General features: G+C 46.1%; 4 protein-coding genes across 7 annotated transcripts; 1 reads left to right on the forward strand and 3 right to left on the reverse strand.

Moving 5' to 3' along the window:
- Nucleotides 1-128: 128 nt before the first annotated feature.
- On the reverse strand, nt 129-4,787 carry lims1 (LIM and senescent cell antigen-like domains 1). 2 transcript variants are annotated; one of them, XM_003969661.3, is made up of 10 exons: nt 4,584-4,785; nt 3,772-3,928; nt 3,633-3,699; nt 3,220-3,340; nt 2,956-3,105; nt 2,712-2,862; nt 2,003-2,095; nt 1,868-1,916; nt 1,708-1,783; nt 129-1,066 (listed from the first exon to the last, which is right to left on the reverse strand). In XM_003969661.3, the coding sequence occupies exons 1-10, from the start codon at nt 4,610-4,612 to the stop codon at nt 952-954; spliced, it is 1,008 nt and encodes a 335-aa protein (XP_003969710.1). In that variant the 5' UTR covers nt 4,613-4,785; the 3' UTR covers nt 129-951. The 2 variants fall into 2 exon arrangements, with proteins under 2 accessions (XP_003969710.1, XP_029701804.1); XM_029845944.1 differs by lacking the exon at nt 129-1,066 and adding an exon at nt 1,078-1,523 and having other exon boundaries at nt 4,584-4,787.
- A 374-nt stretch (nt 4,788-5,161) lies between these two features.
- On the reverse strand, nt 5,162-9,200 carry LOC101061279 (F-box/LRR-repeat protein 3-like). The gene is made up of 6 exons (XM_003969662.3): nt 8,934-9,200; nt 8,074-8,278; nt 7,816-7,980; nt 7,623-7,745; nt 7,315-7,486; nt 5,162-7,195 (listed from the first exon to the last, which is right to left on the reverse strand). Exons 2-6 carry the CDS (start codon nt 8,275-8,277, stop codon nt 6,555-6,557), a joined length of 1,305 nt encoding a protein of 434 aa, XP_003969711.1. The 5' UTR covers nt 8,278; nt 8,934-9,200; the 3' UTR covers nt 5,162-6,554.
- Nucleotides 9,201-9,767: 567 nt separating this feature from the next.
- Nucleotides 9,768-17,398, reverse strand: tgfbrap1 (transforming growth factor, beta receptor associated protein 1). Of its 3 annotated transcripts, none has more exons than XM_011610098.2 (14): nt 17,268-17,398; nt 15,903-16,171; nt 14,161-14,876; nt 13,871-14,065; nt 13,559-13,713; nt 13,346-13,428; nt 13,037-13,217; nt 12,796-12,956; nt 12,618-12,675; nt 12,387-12,530; nt 12,146-12,289; nt 11,864-12,023; nt 11,330-11,781; nt 9,768-11,191 (listed from the first exon to the last, which is right to left on the reverse strand). In XM_011610098.2, the coding sequence occupies exons 3-14, from the start codon at nt 14,855-14,857 to the stop codon at nt 11,003-11,005; spliced, it is 2,619 nt and encodes an 872-aa protein (XP_011608400.1). In that variant the 5' UTR covers nt 14,858-14,876; nt 15,903-16,171; nt 17,268-17,398; the 3' UTR covers nt 9,768-11,002. The 3 variants fall into 3 exon arrangements, with proteins under 3 accessions (XP_011608400.1, XP_011608399.1, XP_029701583.1); XM_011610097.2 differs by having other exon boundaries at nt 17,249-17,387; XM_029845723.1 differs by lacking the exon at nt 15,903-16,171 and having other exon boundaries at nt 17,268-17,378.
- On the forward strand, nt 16,577-23,694 carry cul4a (cullin 4A). Its single transcript, XM_003969663.3, has 20 exons — nt 16,577-17,228; nt 17,794-17,909; nt 18,420-18,523; nt 18,701-18,770; nt 18,839-18,912; nt 18,996-19,158; nt 19,262-19,351; nt 19,423-19,505; nt 19,584-19,651; nt 19,788-19,906; nt 19,990-20,182; nt 20,280-20,384; nt 20,477-20,587; nt 20,913-20,998; nt 21,213-21,320; nt 21,425-21,538; nt 21,611-21,716; nt 21,811-21,983; nt 22,375-22,527; nt 22,617-23,694. Exons 1-20 carry the CDS (start codon nt 17,084-17,086, stop codon nt 22,710-22,712), a joined length of 2,277 nt encoding a protein of 758 aa, XP_003969712.1. The 5' UTR covers nt 16,577-17,083; the 3' UTR covers nt 22,713-23,694.
- The last annotated feature ends 543 nt before the right edge of the window (nt 23,695-24,237 follow it).

Consider the following 24,237-nt stretch of genomic DNA (forward strand, 5'->3'; position numbering starts at 1 on the left):
ACATCTGTATCTTTCCATCATGACATTTGAAATCATCTGCTTTGCAGAAGGTTTATTATGGGATAACGTGAGGCAGAGCATAGCAAACAAATGGTTCGGGATAAAAAAAACGTCCCAGACACAAAAACTTAGTGACGTGCTAACAAATTCTTTATTGATCACTCGGCTAAACAAAGGTGCTCTAGAAATATTCAACCAATTGTAAATACTGTGAAATTTCAATGAATGATCAACACAAAATATGCAGCGTACCGCAGAAACGCTCCTCCATGCAAGTATTTGACATTGCAGTGATGTCAGTGATTTTCAGTTTGTTTTAATAGTTAAACATTCATTTAGCTACAGACGGACCTCAGACGTTCAGTGTCGTTACAGTAGCATCTCAGGGACCTCATCACACCTGCAGCTCAGCTCAAAAGCTAATGGAACAATTCAAGCCAAGCGGATGGAAAATAGATAACCATGCATAATAACTCGTACATATTCAAAATAAGCTGATGATATATCAAATATATCCCAGACTCATTAGCACATAGTGGTTTATATCAGTCCAGCTCCCAGTTCAGAAGGTTCTTAAAGCTACATCATTGTTACATTCACGCTGTTTTTTATACAGTCAGTTATAAAGCCTCAAATGCAAATGATTGGTCAATTTTTGCATATGATTCAGTACGGTTGAACTTGCTAAAGGCGAGATGAGCACTTTTTTTACTTTGATAAACATTTTAGGATACAAAGTTCATGCATTCAAGGCACACGTGGAACCAGTTTTTTAAAAAAAATTACTTTAAGGATATAAGCTATATTTATAAAGTAGGACATTCCCTAATTCGGCTTCGGCGGATCAATAAAGTTGCATGATTTAGGAATGTAAAAAAAAAAAAAGGATACATAAAAAACTGAGTAGGCACCGTTAAACATCCTTTTTAGAGTCCTCTGACTCTCAGCGGCTCACTTGCGTCCCAGAGACTCGGCCAGTTTCTTGAGTCGTTTCTTCAGCTCCAGAGGAAACTTCTCGTAACACTTTTTACAAACGGGCTTCATGTCAAACTCCACAAATTTGTTCCTGCGAATGAAGAAGATGCAGCGTGACGTGTGCGTCGTCGTTTACGCCGTGCGCCCGCGTGAGGGTGAAGGACGGGGTGGAAGAAAATGCTTCGGAACGTCAGGAAAAACACAAACACGTGTAGCTTACGTTAACATTTCAACACCACCTGCACGTGCAACGCTGATATTTAGCAAGTTGATGATAAAGAATGTAAATAAGGGTTCGTGCATTCATGTGCATGTTGGTTTTACATGTTTAAAAGGCCGTGCTGAGTGGGAAGCAAACAAAGGATGCTGAGACGGGGATGCTTGTGGAGGCGCCACCAAACAATGAGCCCTACAGACAGACTGCGGGCTTTTTCTTGCGGTCTTTGCCGTCGCGTTCGCGTCGCGCCAGCCGGCGTTTCAGCTCCTCTGGCATGCGCTCATAACAGTGTTTACACACGGGCCTCAAGTCGATTTCCACAAACTTATCTCTAAGTTACCACGGACGCATCAAGAGCAGCATGGGAGAGGAGAAATCAGAAGAAAGGGAGGGAGGGAGGAAGGAAGAGTGTGGCAGATGAGTGAATCAGACAAAGACCCCCCCCCATAGAAGAGAACACAGATGGTTGGAGAGAGACGAGGTTAGCCTATGGATTATAGAGCGACGTCACTTACTTGAGAGTGAGTTTTGTGTTGCAGGTGGAGCAGGAGAAACAGGTGACACACCAGGCTTTGTTGAGGGCAGAGACCACTGAAGTAACCACAGTCCACCATTATTACAATCTGCACACAACGTGCCGACTTCACACAAAAAGGGGACATTGATGTCACTCACCATCTCCCTCAATCACGCGGTTGCAGTGATAGCACACGTCGCCAAAGAGCTAGGTTTGGAAAAATGTACGAGTTTAAAAAAAAAACAACAAATTTCACAGTGACGGTTGAAGATTTACTGCTTTCTTTTTCTTACCTGGTTATAATGAGTTTCACAGTATGCCAACCCCTTTCTCTCATAATGGCGATGGCCCAGGAAAGGCTTCTCACACTTGGCGCACACAAAATGCTAAAAAAAGATTTGAAAAGAAATTCACCTATTTATACAGTTTTATAAATGATTTCGGCAGATTCGCTCTCTTATTTTAAAGACGTGACCCATGAAGCGCTACAAGAGTGTCGCCTTTAGATTTCACGTTATGAGGAAACGTCTCATAAATCTGTAAATGTCTCTGAACTCGTGCCTGCCGGACAAACGTTAAGTGCTACGATAAAACGTGGATTTCAGATAATTGAGTGCTACACAACATTTACTGCGTTCAGAGCGTCACACTTCATAAAACCCGACAGCTCTGAGGAGCATGAACGCAAGCCGATGAGTTCCGTGGTGCCCCGGGACATACATCCTTTTATCAAGCTCTGACGTCGCTCCTATTTTCTTTAAATCACCTCATTAGCACTTTGGTTCTAATGTGGTACGTGGAGTATTTTTCTTTTTTTAAATATAAATTTGTGTGACAGTAATACAAGTATTTTTTTTAAGCAATTTTCTGCGAATTTGGGCCAAATTGCAAAGAAAAATCAACCAAAACGAGAGTTAGCCTTGAAATGAAATCCACTCCTGAAGAAAAACAAGCGTGTTACACATCACAATATTGAAAATAACCCTGTGCTGGCTGACACACCTCGACGTGCCACTGCTTGCCCATGGCGTTCACGACACGCCCCTCGATGGGCCGCCTGCAGGCGCCGCAGATGGGTACTCCCATCTTGTCGTGGCAGGGCAAACAGTAGAGCTCTCCCTTCAGCTCTCGGGCATCGGCTGTCAGTTCCTTGCTGTGAATTTAGAGAAAGAGCAGCGATAAGTCCAGGATGAAGCTCTTTGGGTGGGGGAAGGGGGGGGGGGGGGGGGGTCCTGCATTAACCCACCCGCAGTTGTTGCAGTTGAAGTGGTCCGGGTGGTAGGGGTCGTTCTTAAAGATCAGCGGCTGCTCTTCGATGATGGCGTGACACTTCTGGCAGATGTACTTGCCCAGGCCGCGGGCTTTCTCGCGGTTGTGGCACGGCCGGCACAGGTGCCTGAGTTCAGGAGAGGAGGGGGACATTAGTCCGAAAGCTCCGCCTTAATCTCTCCGAAATCACCTGCCTTAAGGAGGGAGTTTTCACTCCGCGTATGAATCTACGTCTTTATACCTGCCGGCGTTCTTGACGAAGCCCACGTCTGCAAGCACGGCCTGGCAAATGTCGCAGCAGAAGCAGTCGGGGTGCCAGCTGTTGTTCATGGCCTTAATGACGCGACCGATGATGAACTCACCTGCGGGAGAACACCTGAACGATCACCTCCAGCATGGCACGCATAAGCTAAAGTATATACAATAAGCCATCTCCACGGCTCCTTTTTCAAAGGGTGACGCCGTAATGTGATACTCATCGAACAAGAGCACCTCTCTGGGTTTGTTTTTTTTAATGAGGAGCTCTAAGCGGTGACACGAGCGAAATTTAATTAAAGCAAATGCTTTAATATGCCGAGATAACAAAACAGGCCTGATAAGAAATAATAACAACAACAATGAGGAAACAGGAAGACAGACACAAACAGCGCTCACCACACTGGTGACAGCAAGGGGCAAAGAGCATCTGGAAGTCATGTTCGCAGTATTTCCTCCCCTCGAACTGCAAAGAGAAGAGTGAGGTTACTTCCGAGGGGTGAAAGAAGGGCTTGTTGCCCACCCTGGGGTGACCTGCCTCATAGAAGAGCCCCTCTGGGAACTGCTGGAAGCACTGGGCGCACACGAAGCACTGCTCATGGTACAGCTCTCCGTTGCTGTTGACGATCTTCTCCGTGGCAGCAAAGCCGCTCTTGCACCTCTCGCAGGTCGCGTTGGCCAGGGCATTAGCAATGCTGGGGCAAAACAGGAGGGCAAAACAGGAGGGCAAAAGCACATGAGCGCAGGGATGAGGGGCCGCACCAGTGTTCCGGCAGCCATCACCCCGGAGAACGTGAATAATGCGGGGATCAGCTTTGACACCGCAGTCACGGCCTAATTTGGTAAAGACAGAGAGAACCTGATGCACGCACGCACCCACGCACGCATGTTTGAGTCAGTAACCTAAAGGGCGAAATCTTAACTGTAGGTTAGCAAAATCATCTAAGTTTTTATCAGTCGTGACTTTATTAAAGTAATTCTGAATCACTCGAAATCCTCGGACGCTATAAAAGGCTTTGGCTACGGTTCAAAGGCGGTGAACGTTGATAATTCGCAAACCTTGACTTAAATATAAGCGAGTTGTTTTTCCGATAGCTACGAGCTAACTAGCATGCCAGTTCAGCTGGGCGATTGGCACTTTTTAAAGAATTCCTAACATATTCCAGACTAGTCGGGCATGCGGGAGTAAACATTCAATCCCACGTATTGAAAGTACTGTTCATATATTGACATCTATCACCGAAGCGGTGGGCTAACTTTGCCGGTCGGTTAGCCGCTGACTGCCCAGTTAGCTTTAGCTCTGGTCGGGCCTCAAATACGGACGTTTTACGACCGAAAGCAGCCGCTCACCTGCCCGTCATTCCAGCCACTCCCAGCATCACCCACGGCCACGACAGAAGTGTTAAAAACGCACAAGATTTCCCAAAAAGAGCGGCGGTCCGATCGGCCACTCCCGTCGGTGGTGCACCTAAAATAAAGTTTCCAGGGCCGCCCCGGTTCCTCCCTGCAGGCGAGCCGGCTGAGCTGGCAGCCGCCTCGGACCCCCACCCCCCCTCGGTTGAGCCCAGAGAAGTTTAAATAAATGTTCTTTGTTTCTGTCGTCCCTAAAATCTACTGACTTTATCTGCATACTAGACACCAGGGGCATTTATAACTGCATTGTGCACCCTTTTTGTTTGAATTGTGCAAGAGAAATACTGAAATCACCTTCCAGATATTTGCAAACTTATTGGTTTCAAAGATCAACCTGTGTAAAATATGTGCAGTAATACTGCAGCAACTGGTTCCAGTGGTGCAGAAGTCTTTACATTCAGGGGTGTTTTTGAGCTGCAAGTTTCCAGTTTTATTTCTTCAACTAGACTTTAAAAATGACTCATGCTGAATTGCCTTCATCCCCCCTGCTGCTATAATTAAACACAAGATACAAATGAATATTAACGAGCAGGTGACCTTTATGTAGCACAATTAAAGTTGGCAGTTCATGCTGATCTTTGGAAAATGAAAAATAAAAACACAATGAGTTGTGGAAATGTTACCAAAGAGAAGAAAGAGAACAATTACATCCAAACTCTAGCCCGACACGTTCCACAATCCACTGATACAAAGCCAAAATAGGACATAAATATGGAATTATTAGACATCCTGGCAAAGATTCAGTTAGGTTTACATTCAGCTGCCACACATCTTCAGAGCTGCACACCCTCCTCACCCACAGATAAGGTGTACAAAGGACTGAATAAGGTGCAAGGTTTAGGTGTAAAAACAGTAAATGGGAGCTTAATTCTCACATAGAACAGCCGCGTGCAAAAAAAAGTTCCAACATTGCACCAAAATCCTGCTAATTCACTTCAATATTCATCAAAACATTTTTTTTACTGCAGTCATGTGAACGTTAGCCTCTAAAAAGTCCCGAACAATAACACATCTCTCACAATCAAACACTTCAGAATCCATAACATCGTCTAACTAGTACCGCAGAAATAGCTTCAGGACAAAAATATTGGATTTTAAAAAAAATATGTATACATTTACAGATCCGGTTCGGAGGGTCCAGCTCTCAAGAGATGGTTAAAAAAAGAAAAAGGTCCTTCATTAAAATCAAAGTGCGTCAGCCAGTTTAAATGTTTACGTCTATTAACACTACATTTATTTTAATATAACTCATATTCTGATATTTACAGTTACAACAGAAAGATTAACTGGACAGCAGAGGGAAGGGCGAGGGTCACCTTCTCTCTGGCATCCTTGGTAGATAAACACCATAACCAGCAAATCTAGATTGAATTCTTATACATTCACCGTCCTGAACAGGGATATAAAGCGTCAACCATCAATCACCTCCGCGGCTGTTTCTATAAGAGAAGCGGAGCGAGGAGACGAGCGCGAGAGGCAGGTTAAATGTTTCAAATCTCTGAGGCAAATCCTTTCTCTTGGATGAATTCGTTCTCCTGCCCGTTTGTGATCCGACCGAGGTGCCGGAGCGTGAAAACAATCCCAGCATTCCGCAAAATTCCCAGATGCTTGTGTCATTTCCCCGAGGGCCACGTTTTAACTGACGTGCCCCAAAAATCTGACGGAGATTCAAGAACAAGGTGCTGAAACCACAAATAAAACATACTTTCAAATATGTAGATATAAATAATATGGATATATGAATATAAATTGATTACATGCTTGGATGGCTTGAGAGGACAAAGTCATGTGATTGATCACATGATGCCTGGGGTGACTTACGGACGTCATACATTCAGAAAATCTTTATTTTTTTTTTATTTTTATTTTTTAAATCTCTTAAAAATGTTAGAAAAAGTCACCATGTCTCTACCAGGTAGGCATCATGTCCGGGAACCAGACGCGACCCAGATGCTTGGAGACCTCCCAGTGGATGTCGTCCAGCCCGTAGCGATGGTCTGGAACCAGCACTTCCTCCATGATGGACAGCTGTGTCAGTCTGTCGCCGCACATTTTGACAAACTCCACGAAGGCGCTGCAGGACACTTCGCACTCCCCCAGGCCGATGGCCGACAGCTGCGTGCAGCGCCGGGCGATGCGGATCAGTTCCTCGTCCAGGGGCCGCAGCCCGTTGGCGCAGACCACCAGTTCGACCAGGCGAGGGCAGGTGAGGCCCACGCGACCCAGAACGTCTTTGCTGACGGATCGGCCGAAGTACAGGTGCGTGATGGGGATCTCGTCGCGGAAGAACGGCCCGAATTCGTCCGCGTACAGGAAGAAGTACATGACCAGGTTGAACTTGGGAGAGTGGTGCACCATGGCGTCCCAGCTGCTCTTCTTAATGGTGTGGAACTGCTGGCCCGGATCCTCGCTAATCACGTCGATGCGAAGGTGCTCGAGGTGGACGTGCTTCTCTGAAGACAGGGCGATTAGAAGCTCGTCGCTCAGCATGTGGTAGTTGAGAGCCAGCTCCCTCAGGCCGTGGCACTGGTCGGCCACGCACAGGATGCCTGCGGAGGAAGGCAAACGCGCGCTATCATCGGCATTAAATTCCATTTATCGCCTGAAATCACCGCTGGATGCACGTGGAGCCGTGAAAGATGCGGTCGCGGCTCCTGCGTGTCCGAACCTGCGGGGGAGACGTGAGGACAGCTGCTCATTTTCAGCAGTTTCAGGGTGTCGCTGTTATTGGCCACCAGCACTTTGAGGGAGGGGTCGTCCACGGGCGTATCATCAATCTTCAGGGACGAGAGGGATTTGGAGTTGACGAAGACCACCGTCAGAGCCGAGATGAAGTGAGACTGTAGAGGGGGGGGGGGGTCGGTTAGTTGACATGAAAACACGTTACTCCAAAGCAGCGCTAGTGGTGAAAACCCCTCCAGAACCGTGGCGTTCAACAGAACACCCCTGCAGCTCCAGAAGGTTGTTCCCGCTCACCTTGGGTAGCTCCATGAAGCTGGGCCTGGCTGTGGAGATGAGCCTCAGTGTCTTTAAAGAGCAGTTCACCAGCTGTGAGAGGATATCGCACGCCGCCTCTGCAGACTCCCTGCTGCTGTCCACCTGACCACCGCAGACACGGTTCAAAGACTTGAGCGCAACACCAGAACCCGCCTCCAAGCTCGCCCCCTACCTTAAAGCTGACATACTGCAGGTGGTTGGAGTGCCGTTTGATGATCTGTTTGATCAGGTCTGGGTGCGTGGCCTTCAGGTAGGAGCTCGCCGGCTGGTTCAGCTCGAATTCAAAGCATCGCCACAGTTCTGGCATGTGGAACACCTGGTTCCAGCTCCAACACACCTGTGAAAATGGCAAATGAAATCAAAACGGTTCCGCAAACGCGAGGCAAATGTTCAGATTTTTAGACCCAAACGGCGACAACTAAACGGGTACCTGAGAAGCATAAGCCCGATCCAGCAGGGGCAGATACTGGAAAATGTGGAGCAGGACCTCCTGCGGCAGGCATTCCCATCGGACTCCCTCCTCCTTTGAATCGCCCCCCCTCGGCTGCTTGCAGGATCGTTTTAGACTCCCCTGAGATGCGCTGCTGCTGCCAGCCTCATCCTCCTGATCGTTCCCTGGCAGACTTCTCTTCATCCTGGGTAAATACCAAATCAAATCTGAAGTTTAAAAAGCCCCGGGATCAGTCAAATGTGATCGAACTCTTACATTTGACGGGGAAGAACATAAAGACGGTCCAAACTCTTTTTAAAAGCACTCGGGTTTTCAGAAATCCTTGGACTGAATAAGGAAAATCAGAATTTTTTTTCTTTAACCAACCAAGGTAGTTGGGTGTCCTTGCACCCCTGGGTCACATCTTCCAAGATGAATGAGGGCATTGATACGCATAATAAATGTTAAGCAGCCAGAGTTTGAAGCAGATTACTGCAGATTTCCTCAGAACTGGCTGAACTGTCAACCTCACCTAATGAAAACAACAATGGAGGGCACACCTCCCTCTGCAAGCAAGCAGAGTTGGGTTCTACTTCACCAAAACGAAGGGTCTTTTTTTTGGTTTGTTTGTTTGTTTGTTTAGAAAATGCAAGGCTCGACACCGTTCCACTATGCAAAATCCCCTTAGATGCAAGAAAAAACACAAGAAACCAGAGTTAGCTTAGCCGTCACTGCGACTTGCTAACTTATCTGCCTAAAACCATTTAGCGTAAAACTGCATTTCAATTACAGGTTGGTTAAACTGAAGGTCTTTAAGCAGCTGTCAGTCGCGATCCCCCACCTTTCTTTTTTTTTTTTACCTGTCTTGCACTTTCGGCGGCTGCAAAAGGGAATTTGTCTACGTGTGCGTCCGAACCGGCCGACCAATCCAACACATTGGAGCTGAGGACGGCGCGGTGTGTCCGGGGGGTCAGCCGAGACCGTCCAGCAAGTTTTTCGGGTGCGTTGGCGTTTTCCGAGCGCCTGACCTAGTTTCCCCTGCACAACTGCTCTTCAGCAGTTTGACAGCCAGTAAATGAAAAATGGCGTTTGTGTTGCAGTCGGAGCAGACCGGGGCGGGCTGGCCGGTTGCAGTTACACCGGAGCGCCGGTGGGAGGCGCTGTTTCTTCTGTTTACAACCTGTTTATCGCAAAAACCGCAAATATGACTTTATTACGAAGATAATGGAGATAGCACTGGATAGTGTGCGCATAAATGGCATAAAAACACATTTTTATTCTGGTCTTTACACATATAAACTGGTCATCCCGAGCCAGCCAATACAGAATGAGTCGTGTTGGCTGTCTCTGCAGCCCACCCACTGGTAAACCAGGGCTTACTGACCAAGATGCCAAAATGTTTACTTGCTTTTTTCTAAATAGACGATCATTCATAAACACTAGTATAAAAAAATGAATAAGCTTATAGGAACCTGCAGCCAAGAGATTTGAGTGATCTGTTCCAGTAGCTCTTTTAGAACCATCCAAGAACACAATTTAGACATTTTTACCACCCCGTCTGCAAAGGTTACATAAAACATTATTAAATATGATAATGGCTATTAATTACTACGGTAATGACGGATCGTGTTATCTCCTGAAAGTGTGTGCTGATCACTAGGAATGCTTCAAACAATCACTCCAGAAGAAAAACGGAGTTGATCAGCAGTTCATGTTTATTAAAGTGGGATCACTTTTAAATCCCGTCCACACTGTCATCAACCAATGAGTACAAATGTTTATACATACCATTGTATATATTTAAGAAATACATACATACATATCAGGTATGTATATATATATTTACATAATGCAGCTGCATTTTACCCACAATTTTGCTGATTTGGAGGCCAAGAATTTGAAGCAAGCTCAACTGAAACTGTTCAAATACTGTGCAAAAGCTCAGAACTGAAGGAAAGTACTGCGAGTACAATAGTCAAAACTGTTACAAAAGCCTCGACCCGTTCGCACATACGCATGTGTGTAAACATTCTCTGCAGTAATGGGCTGCAATGACGGCGAGTCCGTTCGGGTCGCCGGACAGGAACGATAAAAACCGGCTGGACTCCGCAGCGTTTCTGACCACTGCATATAAATAATAAAGACCCGAGGAGACAGGCAATCCAAAAACCATGTGCTTTCTGGAGGAATCTGACCTTAGAGGCTTTATATTTGTAGCCAATTTTCTCACAAATGATCCACATTAAAAAGTGACTTCGGATGGTTTCAAGTCAGTGATAAATAAACTTTTCCTTATACAGCATTTAAACTACATTGTGGCACCTGAATTGCGACAAGATAAGAGAATGGAGAGGACTGTTGCCATGACATTTACTGCCACGGCAACCGCCTCTGCAACTGAAACGGTTGGATGGGTTGATGGTCAGCTTGGAAGCAGTGACGGGAAACGTCAGGTAGCCTGTTTGTCTGTCAGTACTAATTTAAAAAAAAGAGTTTCCTAATAAATCATTACGGATAAAAATATGGGGGAAAAGCAGCACTGGGACAGGTCAGACTACAGGACAGGCTGTAAACGGCTGCATCGTGAGGTGCACGTTAGTACAATAAGACCAGAACTGCAGCAGCAGTGGTGATAGTGTTAATGGGTTTTTTCTTTTAAGATGGTTTCCTCGGTGGCTGGAGGACTTGACCTTACGTTTCAGTGTGGGACGTGTCTTTTAGCAACTGCTGAAACAGATTAAAGGACCGAGTGACGCAGCTGTTCGCTGAATATCGGAAAGAATTTGCTTCTTTTTCTTCAGCTCTGCAGCAGAAGGTACCACAGACGAGGGGGTTCTGTGCTTCTTGTGATATCCCTGTAGTCATCTGCCATCCGAATCGCAGCCCGACGCGCCTCAGTCGCTCACAGATGGACGACGGATGTCAAGTCTCACGTGTGGTTACTGCTATTACATAACTGTTTCTTTGTCGCAGAGTCTTTCACCCTCTGGGCGACACAGTGGATGTGGACAGGCACGGCCCCAGGCAGACACACCACGTCAGGCTCGCTGAAGGTGTTGTGACACAGGTGACATCCCTTCCTCTCAGACACAAAAACGGGTTTTTTCCTCTCTTTTAGCTGTGAAGAGAAGAGATACGAAACGACATGAGGTCATCACCTAAAGCCATCAGCATGTCCAATTAGCGTTATCTGTCGTCTCGACAGTTAACTGGCCCCAAATTCATTTGCAGCCATCAGAAAGTCTGTGGTTCTCACCCTGTCGTGCAGCAGCTGCAGGTTTTCGGAGCGGGATAACCCCAAAGCAATCTGGGACACACGACTGGCGTGCATGCTCGCCCTGAGGGCTCGGGCCAGGAAGGGTCGAAGGAGCTGCAGGGACCATTCCTCGGGGAGCAGCTGCAGGACTCTGACTGCATCGAAAACCTCTCCGTGTCTATTTAGGAGGTCCACTGCTGCCATCTTCAGGTCTCCGCTGCCGTCTCCCTCCGCTGTCTCGGGCCCGGCTAAATACACCCCCAGGAGCTGGTGAAATAACCTCTCCTGATAAGAAGAATCCCGTCCAGAGGCAGCCCACATACAGAAGGCCTCAGCAGAAGGGAAGTCTCTAAGCTGGTGCACCAGTATATGCAGCGCTTTATCATGCTCCTCCAGCTTCCCGTGTAGTATTGCACGCTCTAGCAGCAGTTGTTCACAGTTCTCCATCTTACCTGCCAGAAAAAGATGGACATTCCCAGGGAAACTAATTGAAGACACAGCTCCACACCAATTACCAAAGTTCGCGCCACCTACCTAAAAGATACTGGACTCGGTACAGATTGGACTCCCGCAACATCCCTTGGAGCTTCTCTCTCGCGCTAGACAGCTGCTCCTCATTCGGCGGCGATGCCGACAACGACGACAGAACCTTCTCCAGGTATAAAACAGCGAGGTGTGTGTGGAATTTCTCTTTCTGTGGCCAAAAAAACATGGAAGACACGCTGCCTTGAGCTCAAGACAGACCCTCAGCCATCTGAAAAATGACACGCAGCATGCTAACCGCTAACACTTTCACCATAGGGTCATTTAAAGTACCTGCGCCTTTTTCTCCAGCACCAAATGTTCCAAATACAGAAGCAGCGCCTGGCTGTGTTTTCCCAAGTACTTGATGACATCGTCGGGGTTTAACGGGGACTGATCTTTAGTGCACGTCCTCTTGGTGAAGATGCTGACACCTCTCTGTGAAAGGAAGAAAGATAAACTAACACTCATCACAATTAAGAATGCAAAGGTTTTACTTCATTTTTCTAAGCTTATTTAAGGTTTTGAAACCTACAGCCGCATCTTTCTGCAAGGCCCAGTCTGCATACTTCCACACCAGGTCCAGACATGAGCAGGAACGCAGGAAGTTCACTATGTAGTCATAAAGGTCAGATTTAGTAGCGTCATGCAGATCTCCGTCCACCACGCGGATCCACAACTGTTAGAAACCAAAACACATCTCGCGTTACGTTTCTGAATCCCATGCAATGCAGATTCTCCAGCGCGTCATTTAAGCTGCACGCACCTGCAGTGCTGCCGCTTCCTGCCCGTTGGAGCGGTAGAGCAGCCCAAGCGCAAAATACCTAAGAAAACAGGGAAGAAAACACAAGCCGGAAGATGAGGGAACTTCTGGCTCATCATCTTACGACTCCTGAAGCTTGAGATCGTGTTTCTGCCGGCAGAAAACGCTAACGCGTACGCACTTGTGGTATCTCTCCAACCACGGGACGCTGTCAGCGAGGAGGCAGGCGTTGTTTGAAGATAAGAGATCGAGTAGGCAGTCTTGATCCTGCTCAGCGTACAGCTTCAAGAGCGCCGTGTCCACGTCCTCTCTACAACCATTTGCTACTTCTGTGCTTCGTACCTGAGCGCGCAGAAACACAACAGTTTTCATTGAGAGGGCCGCTGACTGGGTGTAATTAAGGTGTAATTAACTGGATTTACCTCTCTCAGATAACCGATGAGGAACTGTTTGCATCGCTGCACCTTCTCCTGGTCGCCCTGAGCCAGGTGGTTAAGATCGGCAAACTCGTGGAGAGGAGGATGGCAGCGCGTGAAGGAGGAGGAAGCCGGCAGCAACAGTGGGTAGAGAGAGATCAGCTCCCGTACGTCCAGCTGACCCTTCCTGGAAACATTCAACAGTCAAGAAGGTGTTTTGAGGAGCTCTAACTGACATGTAGCAACTGACACGACCACATTCACGTCGTACCTGTTAAATAACCAGACTGCAACAGTGCAGAACCGATTTCTTACCTAAAGTACTCTTTTGCTTCCTGAAACTGAAGTATGCCGAACTGTATGAAACCTGCCTGCTGCAGGATTCTTTTGTGCAAAATCTGGACAGACGACAAGTTAATTTTTTACTTTTACCACATGATTTACCCCCGGCAAAGGTATCAGCATTCATCTGGGGTAAGGCCAGAATGGTGGCAACGCTAATCTAGGCCATTTTAGCCAAAAGCACACCTGGAACTTGTCTTTGGGGATATTTCTTTGTGCTCCCTCTGTGAGGACGAGTGCTTCCTCCACCCTGTGATTAGCCAGCAAGTCCTGGATTTGTTTCTCCAGTGGCAGCGGTACCAACACATACACAGACTTGGTGGAAGCCAGGAGAACCTTTCCTGGAAGACAGTTTTGAATTTTAACTTCCTGCTCAGCTCTATAAACAAAGCAAAAAACAAAACCAAAAAACAGTGAAATCTGAAGCGAACACAACATGACAATGCAGCATTATGTAGCTAATGTTAGCTTAGCACCAAAGAGAAGCGAGCGTGGCACCTTCAAAGTCTTGCAGGATGTGCCCATCCCTGAAGGAAAGGGTTTGTTTTAGCTGCTGGTCCAACATGCTGTGAACGGTGATGAAGCTCTCATCCAGAGCCACCACGTACGGAAAACACACAGCAGCACCCATCACGCTCTCTGACCAGTTGACCGGGGCCCGCTGAGAGGCTCCTTCTGCATTGGCAAACATTCCTGACGGGAAGAGGGTGAATTTGTGCCGTCAGTTAAGAGAGCAAATCATAAATCGGTGATTGAATCATCTTAAAGCCTTTTTTGCATTGGCTCACCGAGACCACCGGGTGCCGCTAAGAGGAACTCCTCTCGGCCGATTCTCTTCACAATGGGCCTCCTCTCCTCGCTGTTGTAAGGGAAGAGGTCCTGGGAGGCTCCTGTGTTGTAGTTCAGTATCATGTACTGTGTCGTAAGGGCCAGGCACAAGAAGTAGCCATCCAGACATACGGCGCAGGGCTGCTCGGGAGTGTTCACCTCTTTGATCAGCTGCACTCTGTCCTCGTACACCATGAAAATCTGCACGGTCCGGCGTTTGGAGGAGAGCACGCCCATCTCCACGCAGAACGGATCGCCGTTCACCGGGTTCTCGTTAATGCAGAAGGTAGTCACGCCTCGGATTTTGGCCCCGCCCCCTGCCGCGGAGGGCACGGTCTCCAGCGTTACCATGTTGACGAGGAAGAGGACTCCGTCGCAGAGCACGATCAGTCGCTCCAGAGCAGAAGCAGCCCTCAGCTCTGCGACGGCTTTCTTCAGGCCCAGGTATTTGTGCAGCAACTTCTGAGCTGAGTAACGCAGCTTTCCTTTGGAGGTGGTGACCTCGTCCAGCAGGAAGTGGTGAATGAAGCAGTCATTGGTGCCCAAATACAAATGTTTCCCACAGCATTCGATGCACTCGATGTTGATGCGAGCCTTCTCGCCCATGAGGAGATCTCGCTCCACAGCGGGGACCAGCTCAAAAGCCTTCACACTCATGGCGGCCAAAGCATTTACCCTGGATGTTGAAGAAGACACAAATCAGAAACACAAGGCGGTTTTAGGTGGGAGCAGGTGTGCCACTGTCCTCTCTCCCTTTAATAGAGGTTATCGGACTTAAAAATAACTGCACAAGCTAACCAATACCAGTAGCAAAGTGTAGCATATACGCCTTGAATCTTTAAATGGAATCTAATCTGCTTTCTCAATCAGCAGTCCTTTCAAGGAAGTTAAGCCCTCACATATCCAAACAAGTGACATATGGTGGCAGACAAACTGGTTGAAGGTATTTTAGTGGATATTAGTTTTGGGTTTGAGCCGAAATATGTGGGTAAATGAGCTGCTTGGCGGAGGTCTGGCCTCTCCGAGTGCTCTGTGTATAATTCATAAAATTATGAGAGGTCTTTTTAACATCATGGTGCAGCTTCTACACAAAACCTTTGTGAGAGTACAGTGCAAGAAAGGTAAAGTGTATGAGACAAATGTGTTGGGGTAATAAAATACCTAGAAAATGGAGCCAGGAGAAAAAGGTTTCATTGTTAAGTGTCATTATTGCTACATTTTATCAGCATTCCTGAAAGATGAGCCCCAATGTAGAACAAATCTCAACAAGTACGGTACTCAAATAATAGTAATAGCTAATTGGGTTAGCATTGGCTAGCCTAGAACTCCCCTGAAGGTAACAATGACAACTATTATCTTGTCCCTGTTACACACTGAAAACAAAAAAATGCAGTTTAGGAGCAAATTATTAAGATAAAACAGGTTCATATGTTTGATAAGCAAGTATCGTCTTGTGCGGGTACAAAATCATTTCACGTTAGCTCAAACAGCCTGTCACTCCTCAGCTAGCAAGCTAAGAAGCACTAAGCTAACGGTCCAATAAAGCTTTCTAAAAAACGTTGCTGTTGCGCGCAACAGTAGCAAAGTAGCTGGCTGCATTTCAAAATATTCGAGTTTCTAATAAACCTCTCATCCATTAATCAGACGCTCCATGAAGCAATTCCCTCCCTACTTTCTCACGGGCATTAGCAGACAAACCTACCGCTGCAGACAGCGTTCAGAGCGGCAGGCCGGTAGTCCAACAGGCTTGTCTTCCTACTCCCTACACAACAACCAAGAGGTATATTGACAGTCAAACATTAATAGAGCCATGGTGGTCGGGTTCACTGCATCACCGACGGACGGAAAGTCAGGGCTTGACTGGCAGCGTTAGTGCTTCCGTGTGCGGCACCAAACACCGCCCATCGTCCGGCTGCGCCGCTCTCCTCCTGGAGGCTGCTGCAGGTGGCGAAGGGGGGCGTTCAAGACGACCTGCGGAGTAAAATTTGTCAACACTCTCCCAACGTCAATTCAGATTTGATTTTTTTTTTTTTTAAACGTATTTGAATAATGTAGGATTAAGAGCATGTGAAGTAGCAACTGTGGCAAACTTTAAACCCCTTCTAAAAGGGACAACATGTATTAAGTCTAGCAGCTCATCACCTCCGTCGAGGAGGTTATGTATAGCCAGCGTTTGTCTGTATTAATACTATAAATCAAAAACGTATGAACGGGTTTTAATGACATTTCCAGGAAATGAAACACCTTATTTAATCTTGTATTGCTACTGCCTATATTTTCTGTCTGTTGTGCAGCTGGCGTTATCATAATACATGGAGTCCAGGTGAAGCCTAAATGTCCGAGTCGACTTGAACGCAGCCCCGCCGCTTTTCACCCAAGATGCGTCTGTCTTTGAAGTGACTGAAAGCCATTTTGTTGTGCTAGCTAGCTATTTGGGGCAAAGAAAGCAACCAATAATAGTCCCTGTTGTCTCAACGTAATCGTGCCTCTTTTTTGAATCCGTTCAATGCCACAGAATAATAACTGGACCTGTTAAAATATGTGAGTAGGTGTGCCGACAATGGCATAAAGTAGGTTGTAGAGCTAGAGCTAAAGTTAGGAGAAGACGGAAACTGGTAGCTGAAGTGCTTTAGCTGCAGGTATCATATTGTTAGCTAGCTCTATATATAGTTACCGTACGTTATTTATTTACTACTTTGACTAACCGAGCTTGTTTTGTAAATGTAATTCAAGTCGTTTGCTACTGTTCAGCCTCCCAGCAAAAGACGGCTTTTTAAACCAAAACGCCGTGTCACTGACAGGCATTATACAAGCTACTGAACAAAAAAAACACTAGTTTAGCCAAACACTCGAACCGCAGTGTTAAGCCAAAGCGCTAATCTGATGATGGCCGAGGACACCCGACAGGACAAGAGAGCCAGCTTCTCGGCTATTACCGAGCACAGTCGCAACGGGATGGCCAGGACATCTGCCGTGGCCTCGACCAAAACCGGTGCTTCAAAGAAGATAGTGATCAAGAATTTCAAAGGTACCGACGCTGATGGTCACCTGCATCTGTGTTGTTCACCTGTATCGGGGGCTATGCTGGCCGTGTCCTCATGTAGCAATGCAAGGGTCAGACTTTCACATCCTGCTGCTCAGTGTTTGCTTTATTCGACGGGTTTCGAACTACAGATCCAGTTTCCTCCATTCTGCCCGTTGCATTGATTCCCTGGAAGTTCCCCAACAATCTGTTCTGCAGGATTGCGAAATCTGTGGCTCATCAGGTCTAAAAGGAGAAGCACTGGGATGAATTTACACTGTCTTCCCAACTGAGAAGCTATAAAATATTAACTTGATTTGGAAAAGTTTGGTTTTGCTCCCTATGTTGTTGGAAGCTAGACGATTTCATGCTGTTAAAAGGATGTCAAGGAGTGTGCACTTTCTCATCTATGACCCAAATTTGAAGTTTTTGGGGGGGTTTGCACGAGTGCTAAAATGGGTTTATGACAGTAGTTGTTAATTCCCAGCACTCGCGGCCTTTGCCAAGGCTGACGTGTGTGCACCTTTACCTGGGAATAAATATTGGTGCTGTTTTATTTCTTCTTAAACAGACAGACCTAAACTATCAGAGAACTACACAGAGGACACGTGGCTGAAGCTCCGCGATGCAGTCGGTGCCATCCAGAACAGCACTTCTATCCAGTACAACCTGGAAGAGCTCTATCAGGTTTGTTTCCTTTCCTCGGCACCTCGCTGCTAATATTTGCTTGCAGCGTCACTGGTTTATAATAATTCAGTGAATCAATATGTGTATTTAAACTTCATTTTCTTAACTTGCAGTGGGAACAGAAAGTATTCACTGTTTCATATAGCGAAGCCTCGTTTCAAATTCAAAAACTAAAATCATTTTGTTCCTAATTCCTTTGTAATTCTTTATATAGCTGTGTGCCTTAAAAATCCGGTCCAGTCTTTTTGCCTCAACACAGCTGGACTAAGATGAAGAACCATCTTAAAGCCAAACAAAAGAAATAGACGGTGCCTGAATGAGTGTGACTGTCAATGTTCGTGTGGTATTTCAGTTCCAAAAATGTCTAAAATGCTGATTTTGGGCCGTCTTTCTGAGGAGCTGCCTGAGGCTTCACCGAAAGAACTCTGAATACCTCCCGTACTCACAGCAGCTGCACTTGTCTTCTGGAAAACTGGAAAATACCACTTCATGCTCTTGCTTCTGTTGCAGGCAGTAGAAAATCTCTGTTCGTATAAAGTCTCCCCAACACTGTACAAGCAGCTTCGGCAGGTCTGTGAAGACCACGTGCAGGCCCAGATTCACCAGTTCAGAGAATATCCTTTTTTTTGTGGATGACTGCATCCTGTGTCGACTATTTAAATGCATCGCGATGGGACGTACATCAGACATAAACACGTGGGGGCTTCTGGCTCACTTCAGATGTTGTTACAGGCTTTTCCCACCTGGGGGCTGAAGATATATATTATTTTTTTCCTTAACTTGGATCTTACCGAGGCTTTGGACAACCTGTCCTTCCTGAAGAGAATGAATCGATGTTGGCAGGACCACTGCAGACAAACAGTAGGTTTTAATGTCTCCAAAACATGCATGAATCTCACGCTAAGTCCCATTTGGTTTTGACTCCATAGATCATGATCCGGAGTATTTTTCTCTTCCTGGATCGTACCTACGTCCTGCAGAACTCTTTGCTCCCCTCCATATGGTAACGTGTTTCTGCTGGGTCAAAGGTCACCCTCTGGTGTGGTTTACTGCTGGTGTGAGGGTGACGTTCTGTGCCCCCTGCAGGGACACTGGGTTGGAACTATTTCGCATCCACATTGTGAGTGACAGCGCAGTTCAGAAGCGGGCGGTGGACGGCATTTTGGAGCAGATCGAACTGGAGCGGAATGGAGAGACAATAGACCGGAGTTTGCTGAGGAGCCTCCTGGGCATGCTGTCAGATTTACAGGTACCTTTCACTCACCATCTCGGCACGGCCACGGCAGATTTTCCTCCGTGACGCTCTCTCTGAGCGAGTGACTGTGGGTCTGAGTCGCTGGCTTCTCTTGAAGGTATACAGAGATTCCTTCGAGGAAAGGTTTTTGACTGAGACCGACCGGCTGTACGCAGCAGAGGGACAGCGGCTGATGCTGGAGAGAGATGTGAGTCGGGCTCGGGCGTGTGTAAGTCACGATGGTCTCACTGCCATGAACTACAACATGCTCGCCTCCAGGTGCCGGAGTATCTGCATCACGTGGTTCGACGTTTGGAAGAAGAGAACGATCGCATTTTGAGCTACCTCGACCAGAGCACTCAGTAATGTTCCATCAACAGGTTTCATTCGTCGGAAGTGTAAATTGTGTCCGTACCAACCTTATTTTCATATCGTCTCAGGAAACCACTAATTGGCTGTGTTGAAAAGCAGCTTTTAGGAGAACACATGACTGCAATATTACAGAAGGGTGAGATACTTCAGTTGTAATATCAAAATACTGGAAATTTCGGGTGAAAACAAAAGCCAGACACACTCTCTCCTCGGCTGTGTAATGACAATCCAGTTTAAACACACATACAGTAACTGTAACGTGTGTGTTGCAGGTCTGAGAAACCTGCTGGATGAGAATCGCGTGACTGAACTGACCCTCCTCTACCAGCTTTTCAGCAAGGTGAAAGGAGGACTTCCCACACTGCTGCAGTTCTGGAGGGATTATATAAAGGTAGCCGTTCTCCTCGTCAAAGACGACAGCCCTCGTTCCAGTCAGAGGCATGTAAACGTTGTTGAAACTGTCTCTGCTCGAAGGCTTTTGGTGGAGAGATAGTGTGCACTCCAGAAAAGGACAAGGACATGGTGCAAGACCTGCTGGACTTTAAGGACAAGATGGACAATGTTGCACAGTGCTGCTTCGCACGGAACGAAGGATTCATCAACACGATGAAGGAGGCCTTTGAGACTTTCATCAACAAGAGGTCGAACAAACCTGCAGAACTCATCGGTGAGTAAAGCAAAATCAGGACGACAGCTGGGGCATCGGTCAGTCATGTGATTATTACTTTACTGTGCATTCAATTTGGTTATTGCTTCCCTTCCAGCTAAATATGTGGATTCAAAGTTAAGGGCAGGCAATAAAGAGGCTACAGAAGAGGAGCTGGAGCGAATCCTGGACAAGATCATGATAATCTTTCGTTTTATACACGGTTAGTGTCGCATGTTCATGTGAATGTGTGTTGAGTACATCAGTAAAGTACAGTATATCCCACAATGCAGACTTTTTGTTCTCTGCATGAAGGGAAGGATGTGTTTGAAGCTTTTTATAAGAAGGACCTGGCCAAGCGCCTTTTGGTCGGCAAGAGTGCTTCAGTTGACGCTGAAAAGTCCATGTTGTCCAAACTCAAACATGGTGAGTACTGTCTCGTCTGAGCTCCAGTTTATTCTCATGTACGAAGAATCCTCATATTGCTGATTTCTCTCATATCCACCTGCATTCTACATATTCTTACAGTTTACCTCTCAAACTCCCATTTAAAGTGATCGTTTACTCAGAGAATAAAAGGAGTTTGAAATAAATTGAACTGTTGGAACCTTTAAACCTAGTTTTTCTTCGTTTTCTTCCCATTTAATGTAAAATAAAATAATTTCAATCCTTTTCTAACATTAAAAAAAAGCAGAGAAAACATTAAAACACAACGTGTTATGTGTTGTGTTGTGGCTTTCCTCTCTTCCAGAGTGCGGAGCAGCATTTACCAGTAAGCTAGAGGGGATGTTCAAGGACATGGAACTGTCCAAAGACATCATGATCCAGTTCAAACAGGTACTTAAAGCTTTTCTCCTTGCTGTTACAGAGCCCGTCCTGGAGCTATTAGGAGCCTCTGGTTCCTAATAGCTCCATATTCACTTCCTGCTTGCTTTGTCTCGCATGTTGATGAATTTTGGCAGCGAACAGTCCCAGTGTGACGCTGTAATACCATAATAATGTGTTTAAAGATGGAATCCATTCCGTTTTATTCTCCTGTCACACATTTTAGTATATGCAGAACCAGAGTGATCCAACCAACATAGAACTGACTGTCAACATCCTCACCATGGGTTACTGGCCTTCATACACACCCATGGAAGTGCACCTGCCCACTGAGGTACGCACGCAGGAGTCAGTGAGACAAGTCCTGCCTTCGCACTGATCTTTGCAGCATTGTTAGCTCAACGTTGTGTTTCATTTGCTTCGATGTGTATATTCCAGATGGTGAAGCTCCAGGAGGTGTTTAAACTGTTCTACCTGGGTAAGCACAGTGGGAGGAAGCTCCAGTGGCAGCCCACACTGGGCCACGCTGTATTAAAGGCCGAGTTTAAAGAGGTAACTGATATCAATATTGCACCGAGAGGAAAGAACCAAACCTGCAATTACAGTCATTACTTTGTCCTGCAGGGTAAAAAGGAGCTGCAGGTGTCTTTGTTCCAGACACTTGTTTTGCTAATGTTCAATGAGGGGGAGGAATTCAGCGTGGAGGAGATTCAGACAGCTACTGGCATAGGTTACCTGTCTGTTCATGGCTATTGCAGGTTTTCTGTCATGGCAGTCGCACCTCCTGTTTTACCTCATCTTTTTTTTTATCTCGTCCCGTGCAGAGGACGGGGAGCTCAGGCGCACGCTGCAGTCCCTGGCGTGCGGAAAAGCCCGCGTCCTCAACAAGAACCCTCGTGGCAAAGATGTGGAGGACGGAGACCGGTTCAATTTCAACAATGAATTTAAGCACAAGCTGTTCCGCATCAAGATCAATCAGATCCAAATGAAAGAAACGGTACTGTCGCCTTTTTGTTTTCTCTCATTGAACTCATTTTCATTTTCTCTTAAGGGATTGTTGGTAAGCTGCGCCGTGACTCAAAAGAAGCAGCCAAAGCTTGTGACTAAAATATTCCGTTCTCTTTCTACAGCAAACCAATAGAGTAAAACTCTCCATTGTGATGAATCATCTTATATGGCTCTCATTTCCTCTTCATGTATAACGTGTCTATCAGAGTTTCTCCAAAATTTGACCTCACAAAAAAAAGCAACAATGTGTCATATCAACATGTATAATATATACATATTATATATACATATATATATATATATATATATATATATATATATGAAATCTAGAGTTTGGATGCAGAAGTACATTAAAAATGGCTGAATTCTTTTCCCTTCAGGTAGAGGAACAGGTCAGCACCACCGAACGTGTGTTTCAGGACAGGCAGTATCAGATAGACGCAGCGGTGGTGCGCATCATGAAGATGAGGAAGACCCTCAGTCATAACCTGCTGGTGTCGGAGCTCTACAACCAGCTAAAGTTCCCCGTAAAGGTCACCAGTGATGAATTCTTATTCTCGTTCTTTTATCTTTTGTCCCGCAGCAAAGGTCATCAACATGTGAATCACTTTCTTTCCCACAGCCGGGCGATCTGAAGAAGCGGATCGAGTCGCTCATAGACAGGGACTACATGGAACGTGACAAGGAGACGCCGAACCAGTACCACTATGTTGCCTGAAGGGCTGCTGCAGCCATACTTCTCTCAACCACATGCATAGCCAGCCCCTTTGCAAAAAAAAAGAAAAGAAAAATGACATTAGAGGTCTCTCAAAATGTCAAACAGCATCCAGATGACACAGACCTCCACAGAGACGTGAAAGACCTGACTGTGCAGAATTAATCTGTCACTTCTAGTGAGCTGGTTGTATGGTTGTAATGCAACATTCAATTGAAAATAACTAGCACTTTCCTATGTTCTGTTTTGGTTTTCCTTTTCTCCATCACATTGTTATAAAATCACTAATTTTCTAATATGTCATTGGTTTGTTTTGAGGTTTTTTTCTTTGTCATCCTTGCTCCAATCACACCAAATCAGGCATTGTGGTGACACCAGGAGCTGTAGCATGGGAGAATCTAACTGGTAAGGTATTGTCTGGCCTCAGAGAGACCCCTAGCAGCGCAGTCTTATTGCACCAAGCAGAGCACATGAGCAGTTCCATGGTGTTACTGTTGAGCGACAGTATTGAGCACAAGATTATGTGGGCAGGCGAAGGTATGTTGCTGATGATTGAGTCCACATTTACACCGATGTGTCATTGTTTTATCTACAATCTGACTTAGACTTCATTTTCACCACAGTAGCTGATTTGGTTCGAATGCATATTTTTGAGTAGCTGTGATGAATTTAAACTTGATTGGTTGGCTGGTTGACGTGGCAGGAAAACATTACAGACAACAAAAGCCTTGACGTAAAGAGACTTAAAAAGTGCCACATGCCAGAGGGGCGTCACTTGTTTTGTGTTTTTCCTTTATGGTCAGAGTGAGGTCGGATATGTGTGTTTAACACAAAAGGGTCTTTCTGTGGGTACCTCATGTTTTGACCAAAATATCAAATGTCTGTTGTGTGTGGATGTTTTTTTTGTAGATGAGAATGTAAGCGTGAGAAGTGGACAACAATAAATGGATATTTAATGATTTAATAAATATTTGTAGAAAACAAACTGTCACTGTTTCAACTGCTGGAGCAAGGAAACCGAGGGGCTTTTGAGCACAATGCACCCACTGTAACCTTGTGTTACATGTATTATGGGCGTCTGTAACCTTGTGTTACATGTATTATGGGCGTCTGTAACCTTGTGTTACATGTATTATGGACGTCTGTAACCTTGTATTACATGTATTATGGGCGTCTGTAACCTTGTGTTACATGTATTGTGGGCCTAAGATCAAATATAAGGCAGAACTGAGCAACTATGAAGGAATAAGGAGGCAGAAGACTGAGAAGTCTTGGCCAGCAGCCTCAGCGTTCCTTCCGGAGTTTCGCACCCCCTCGTGCACCGGAGAGGGTGTCAGCTGACTACCCACCATACATGCACTTTGCGGCCTGCGCGTGGTTGCGGATATTAACAATGTAGCAAACTTGTATTCTCCACCGCTTTATACTACTCGCTGCCTGAAGTATAGAAATCGTGCGGAAAGCTTCTTTTCTGTAGCGCTGCTAAAGACTGTTTTGGAGATGTACTATTTTTGTCGTGTCATGTTTC

The sequence above is a fragment of the Takifugu rubripes genome, chromosome 13 (assembly GCF_901000725.2).
Source record: "Takifugu rubripes chromosome 13, fTakRub1.2, whole genome shotgun sequence".
NCBI lineage: Eukaryota > Metazoa > Chordata > Actinopteri > Tetraodontiformes > Tetraodontidae > Takifugu > Takifugu rubripes.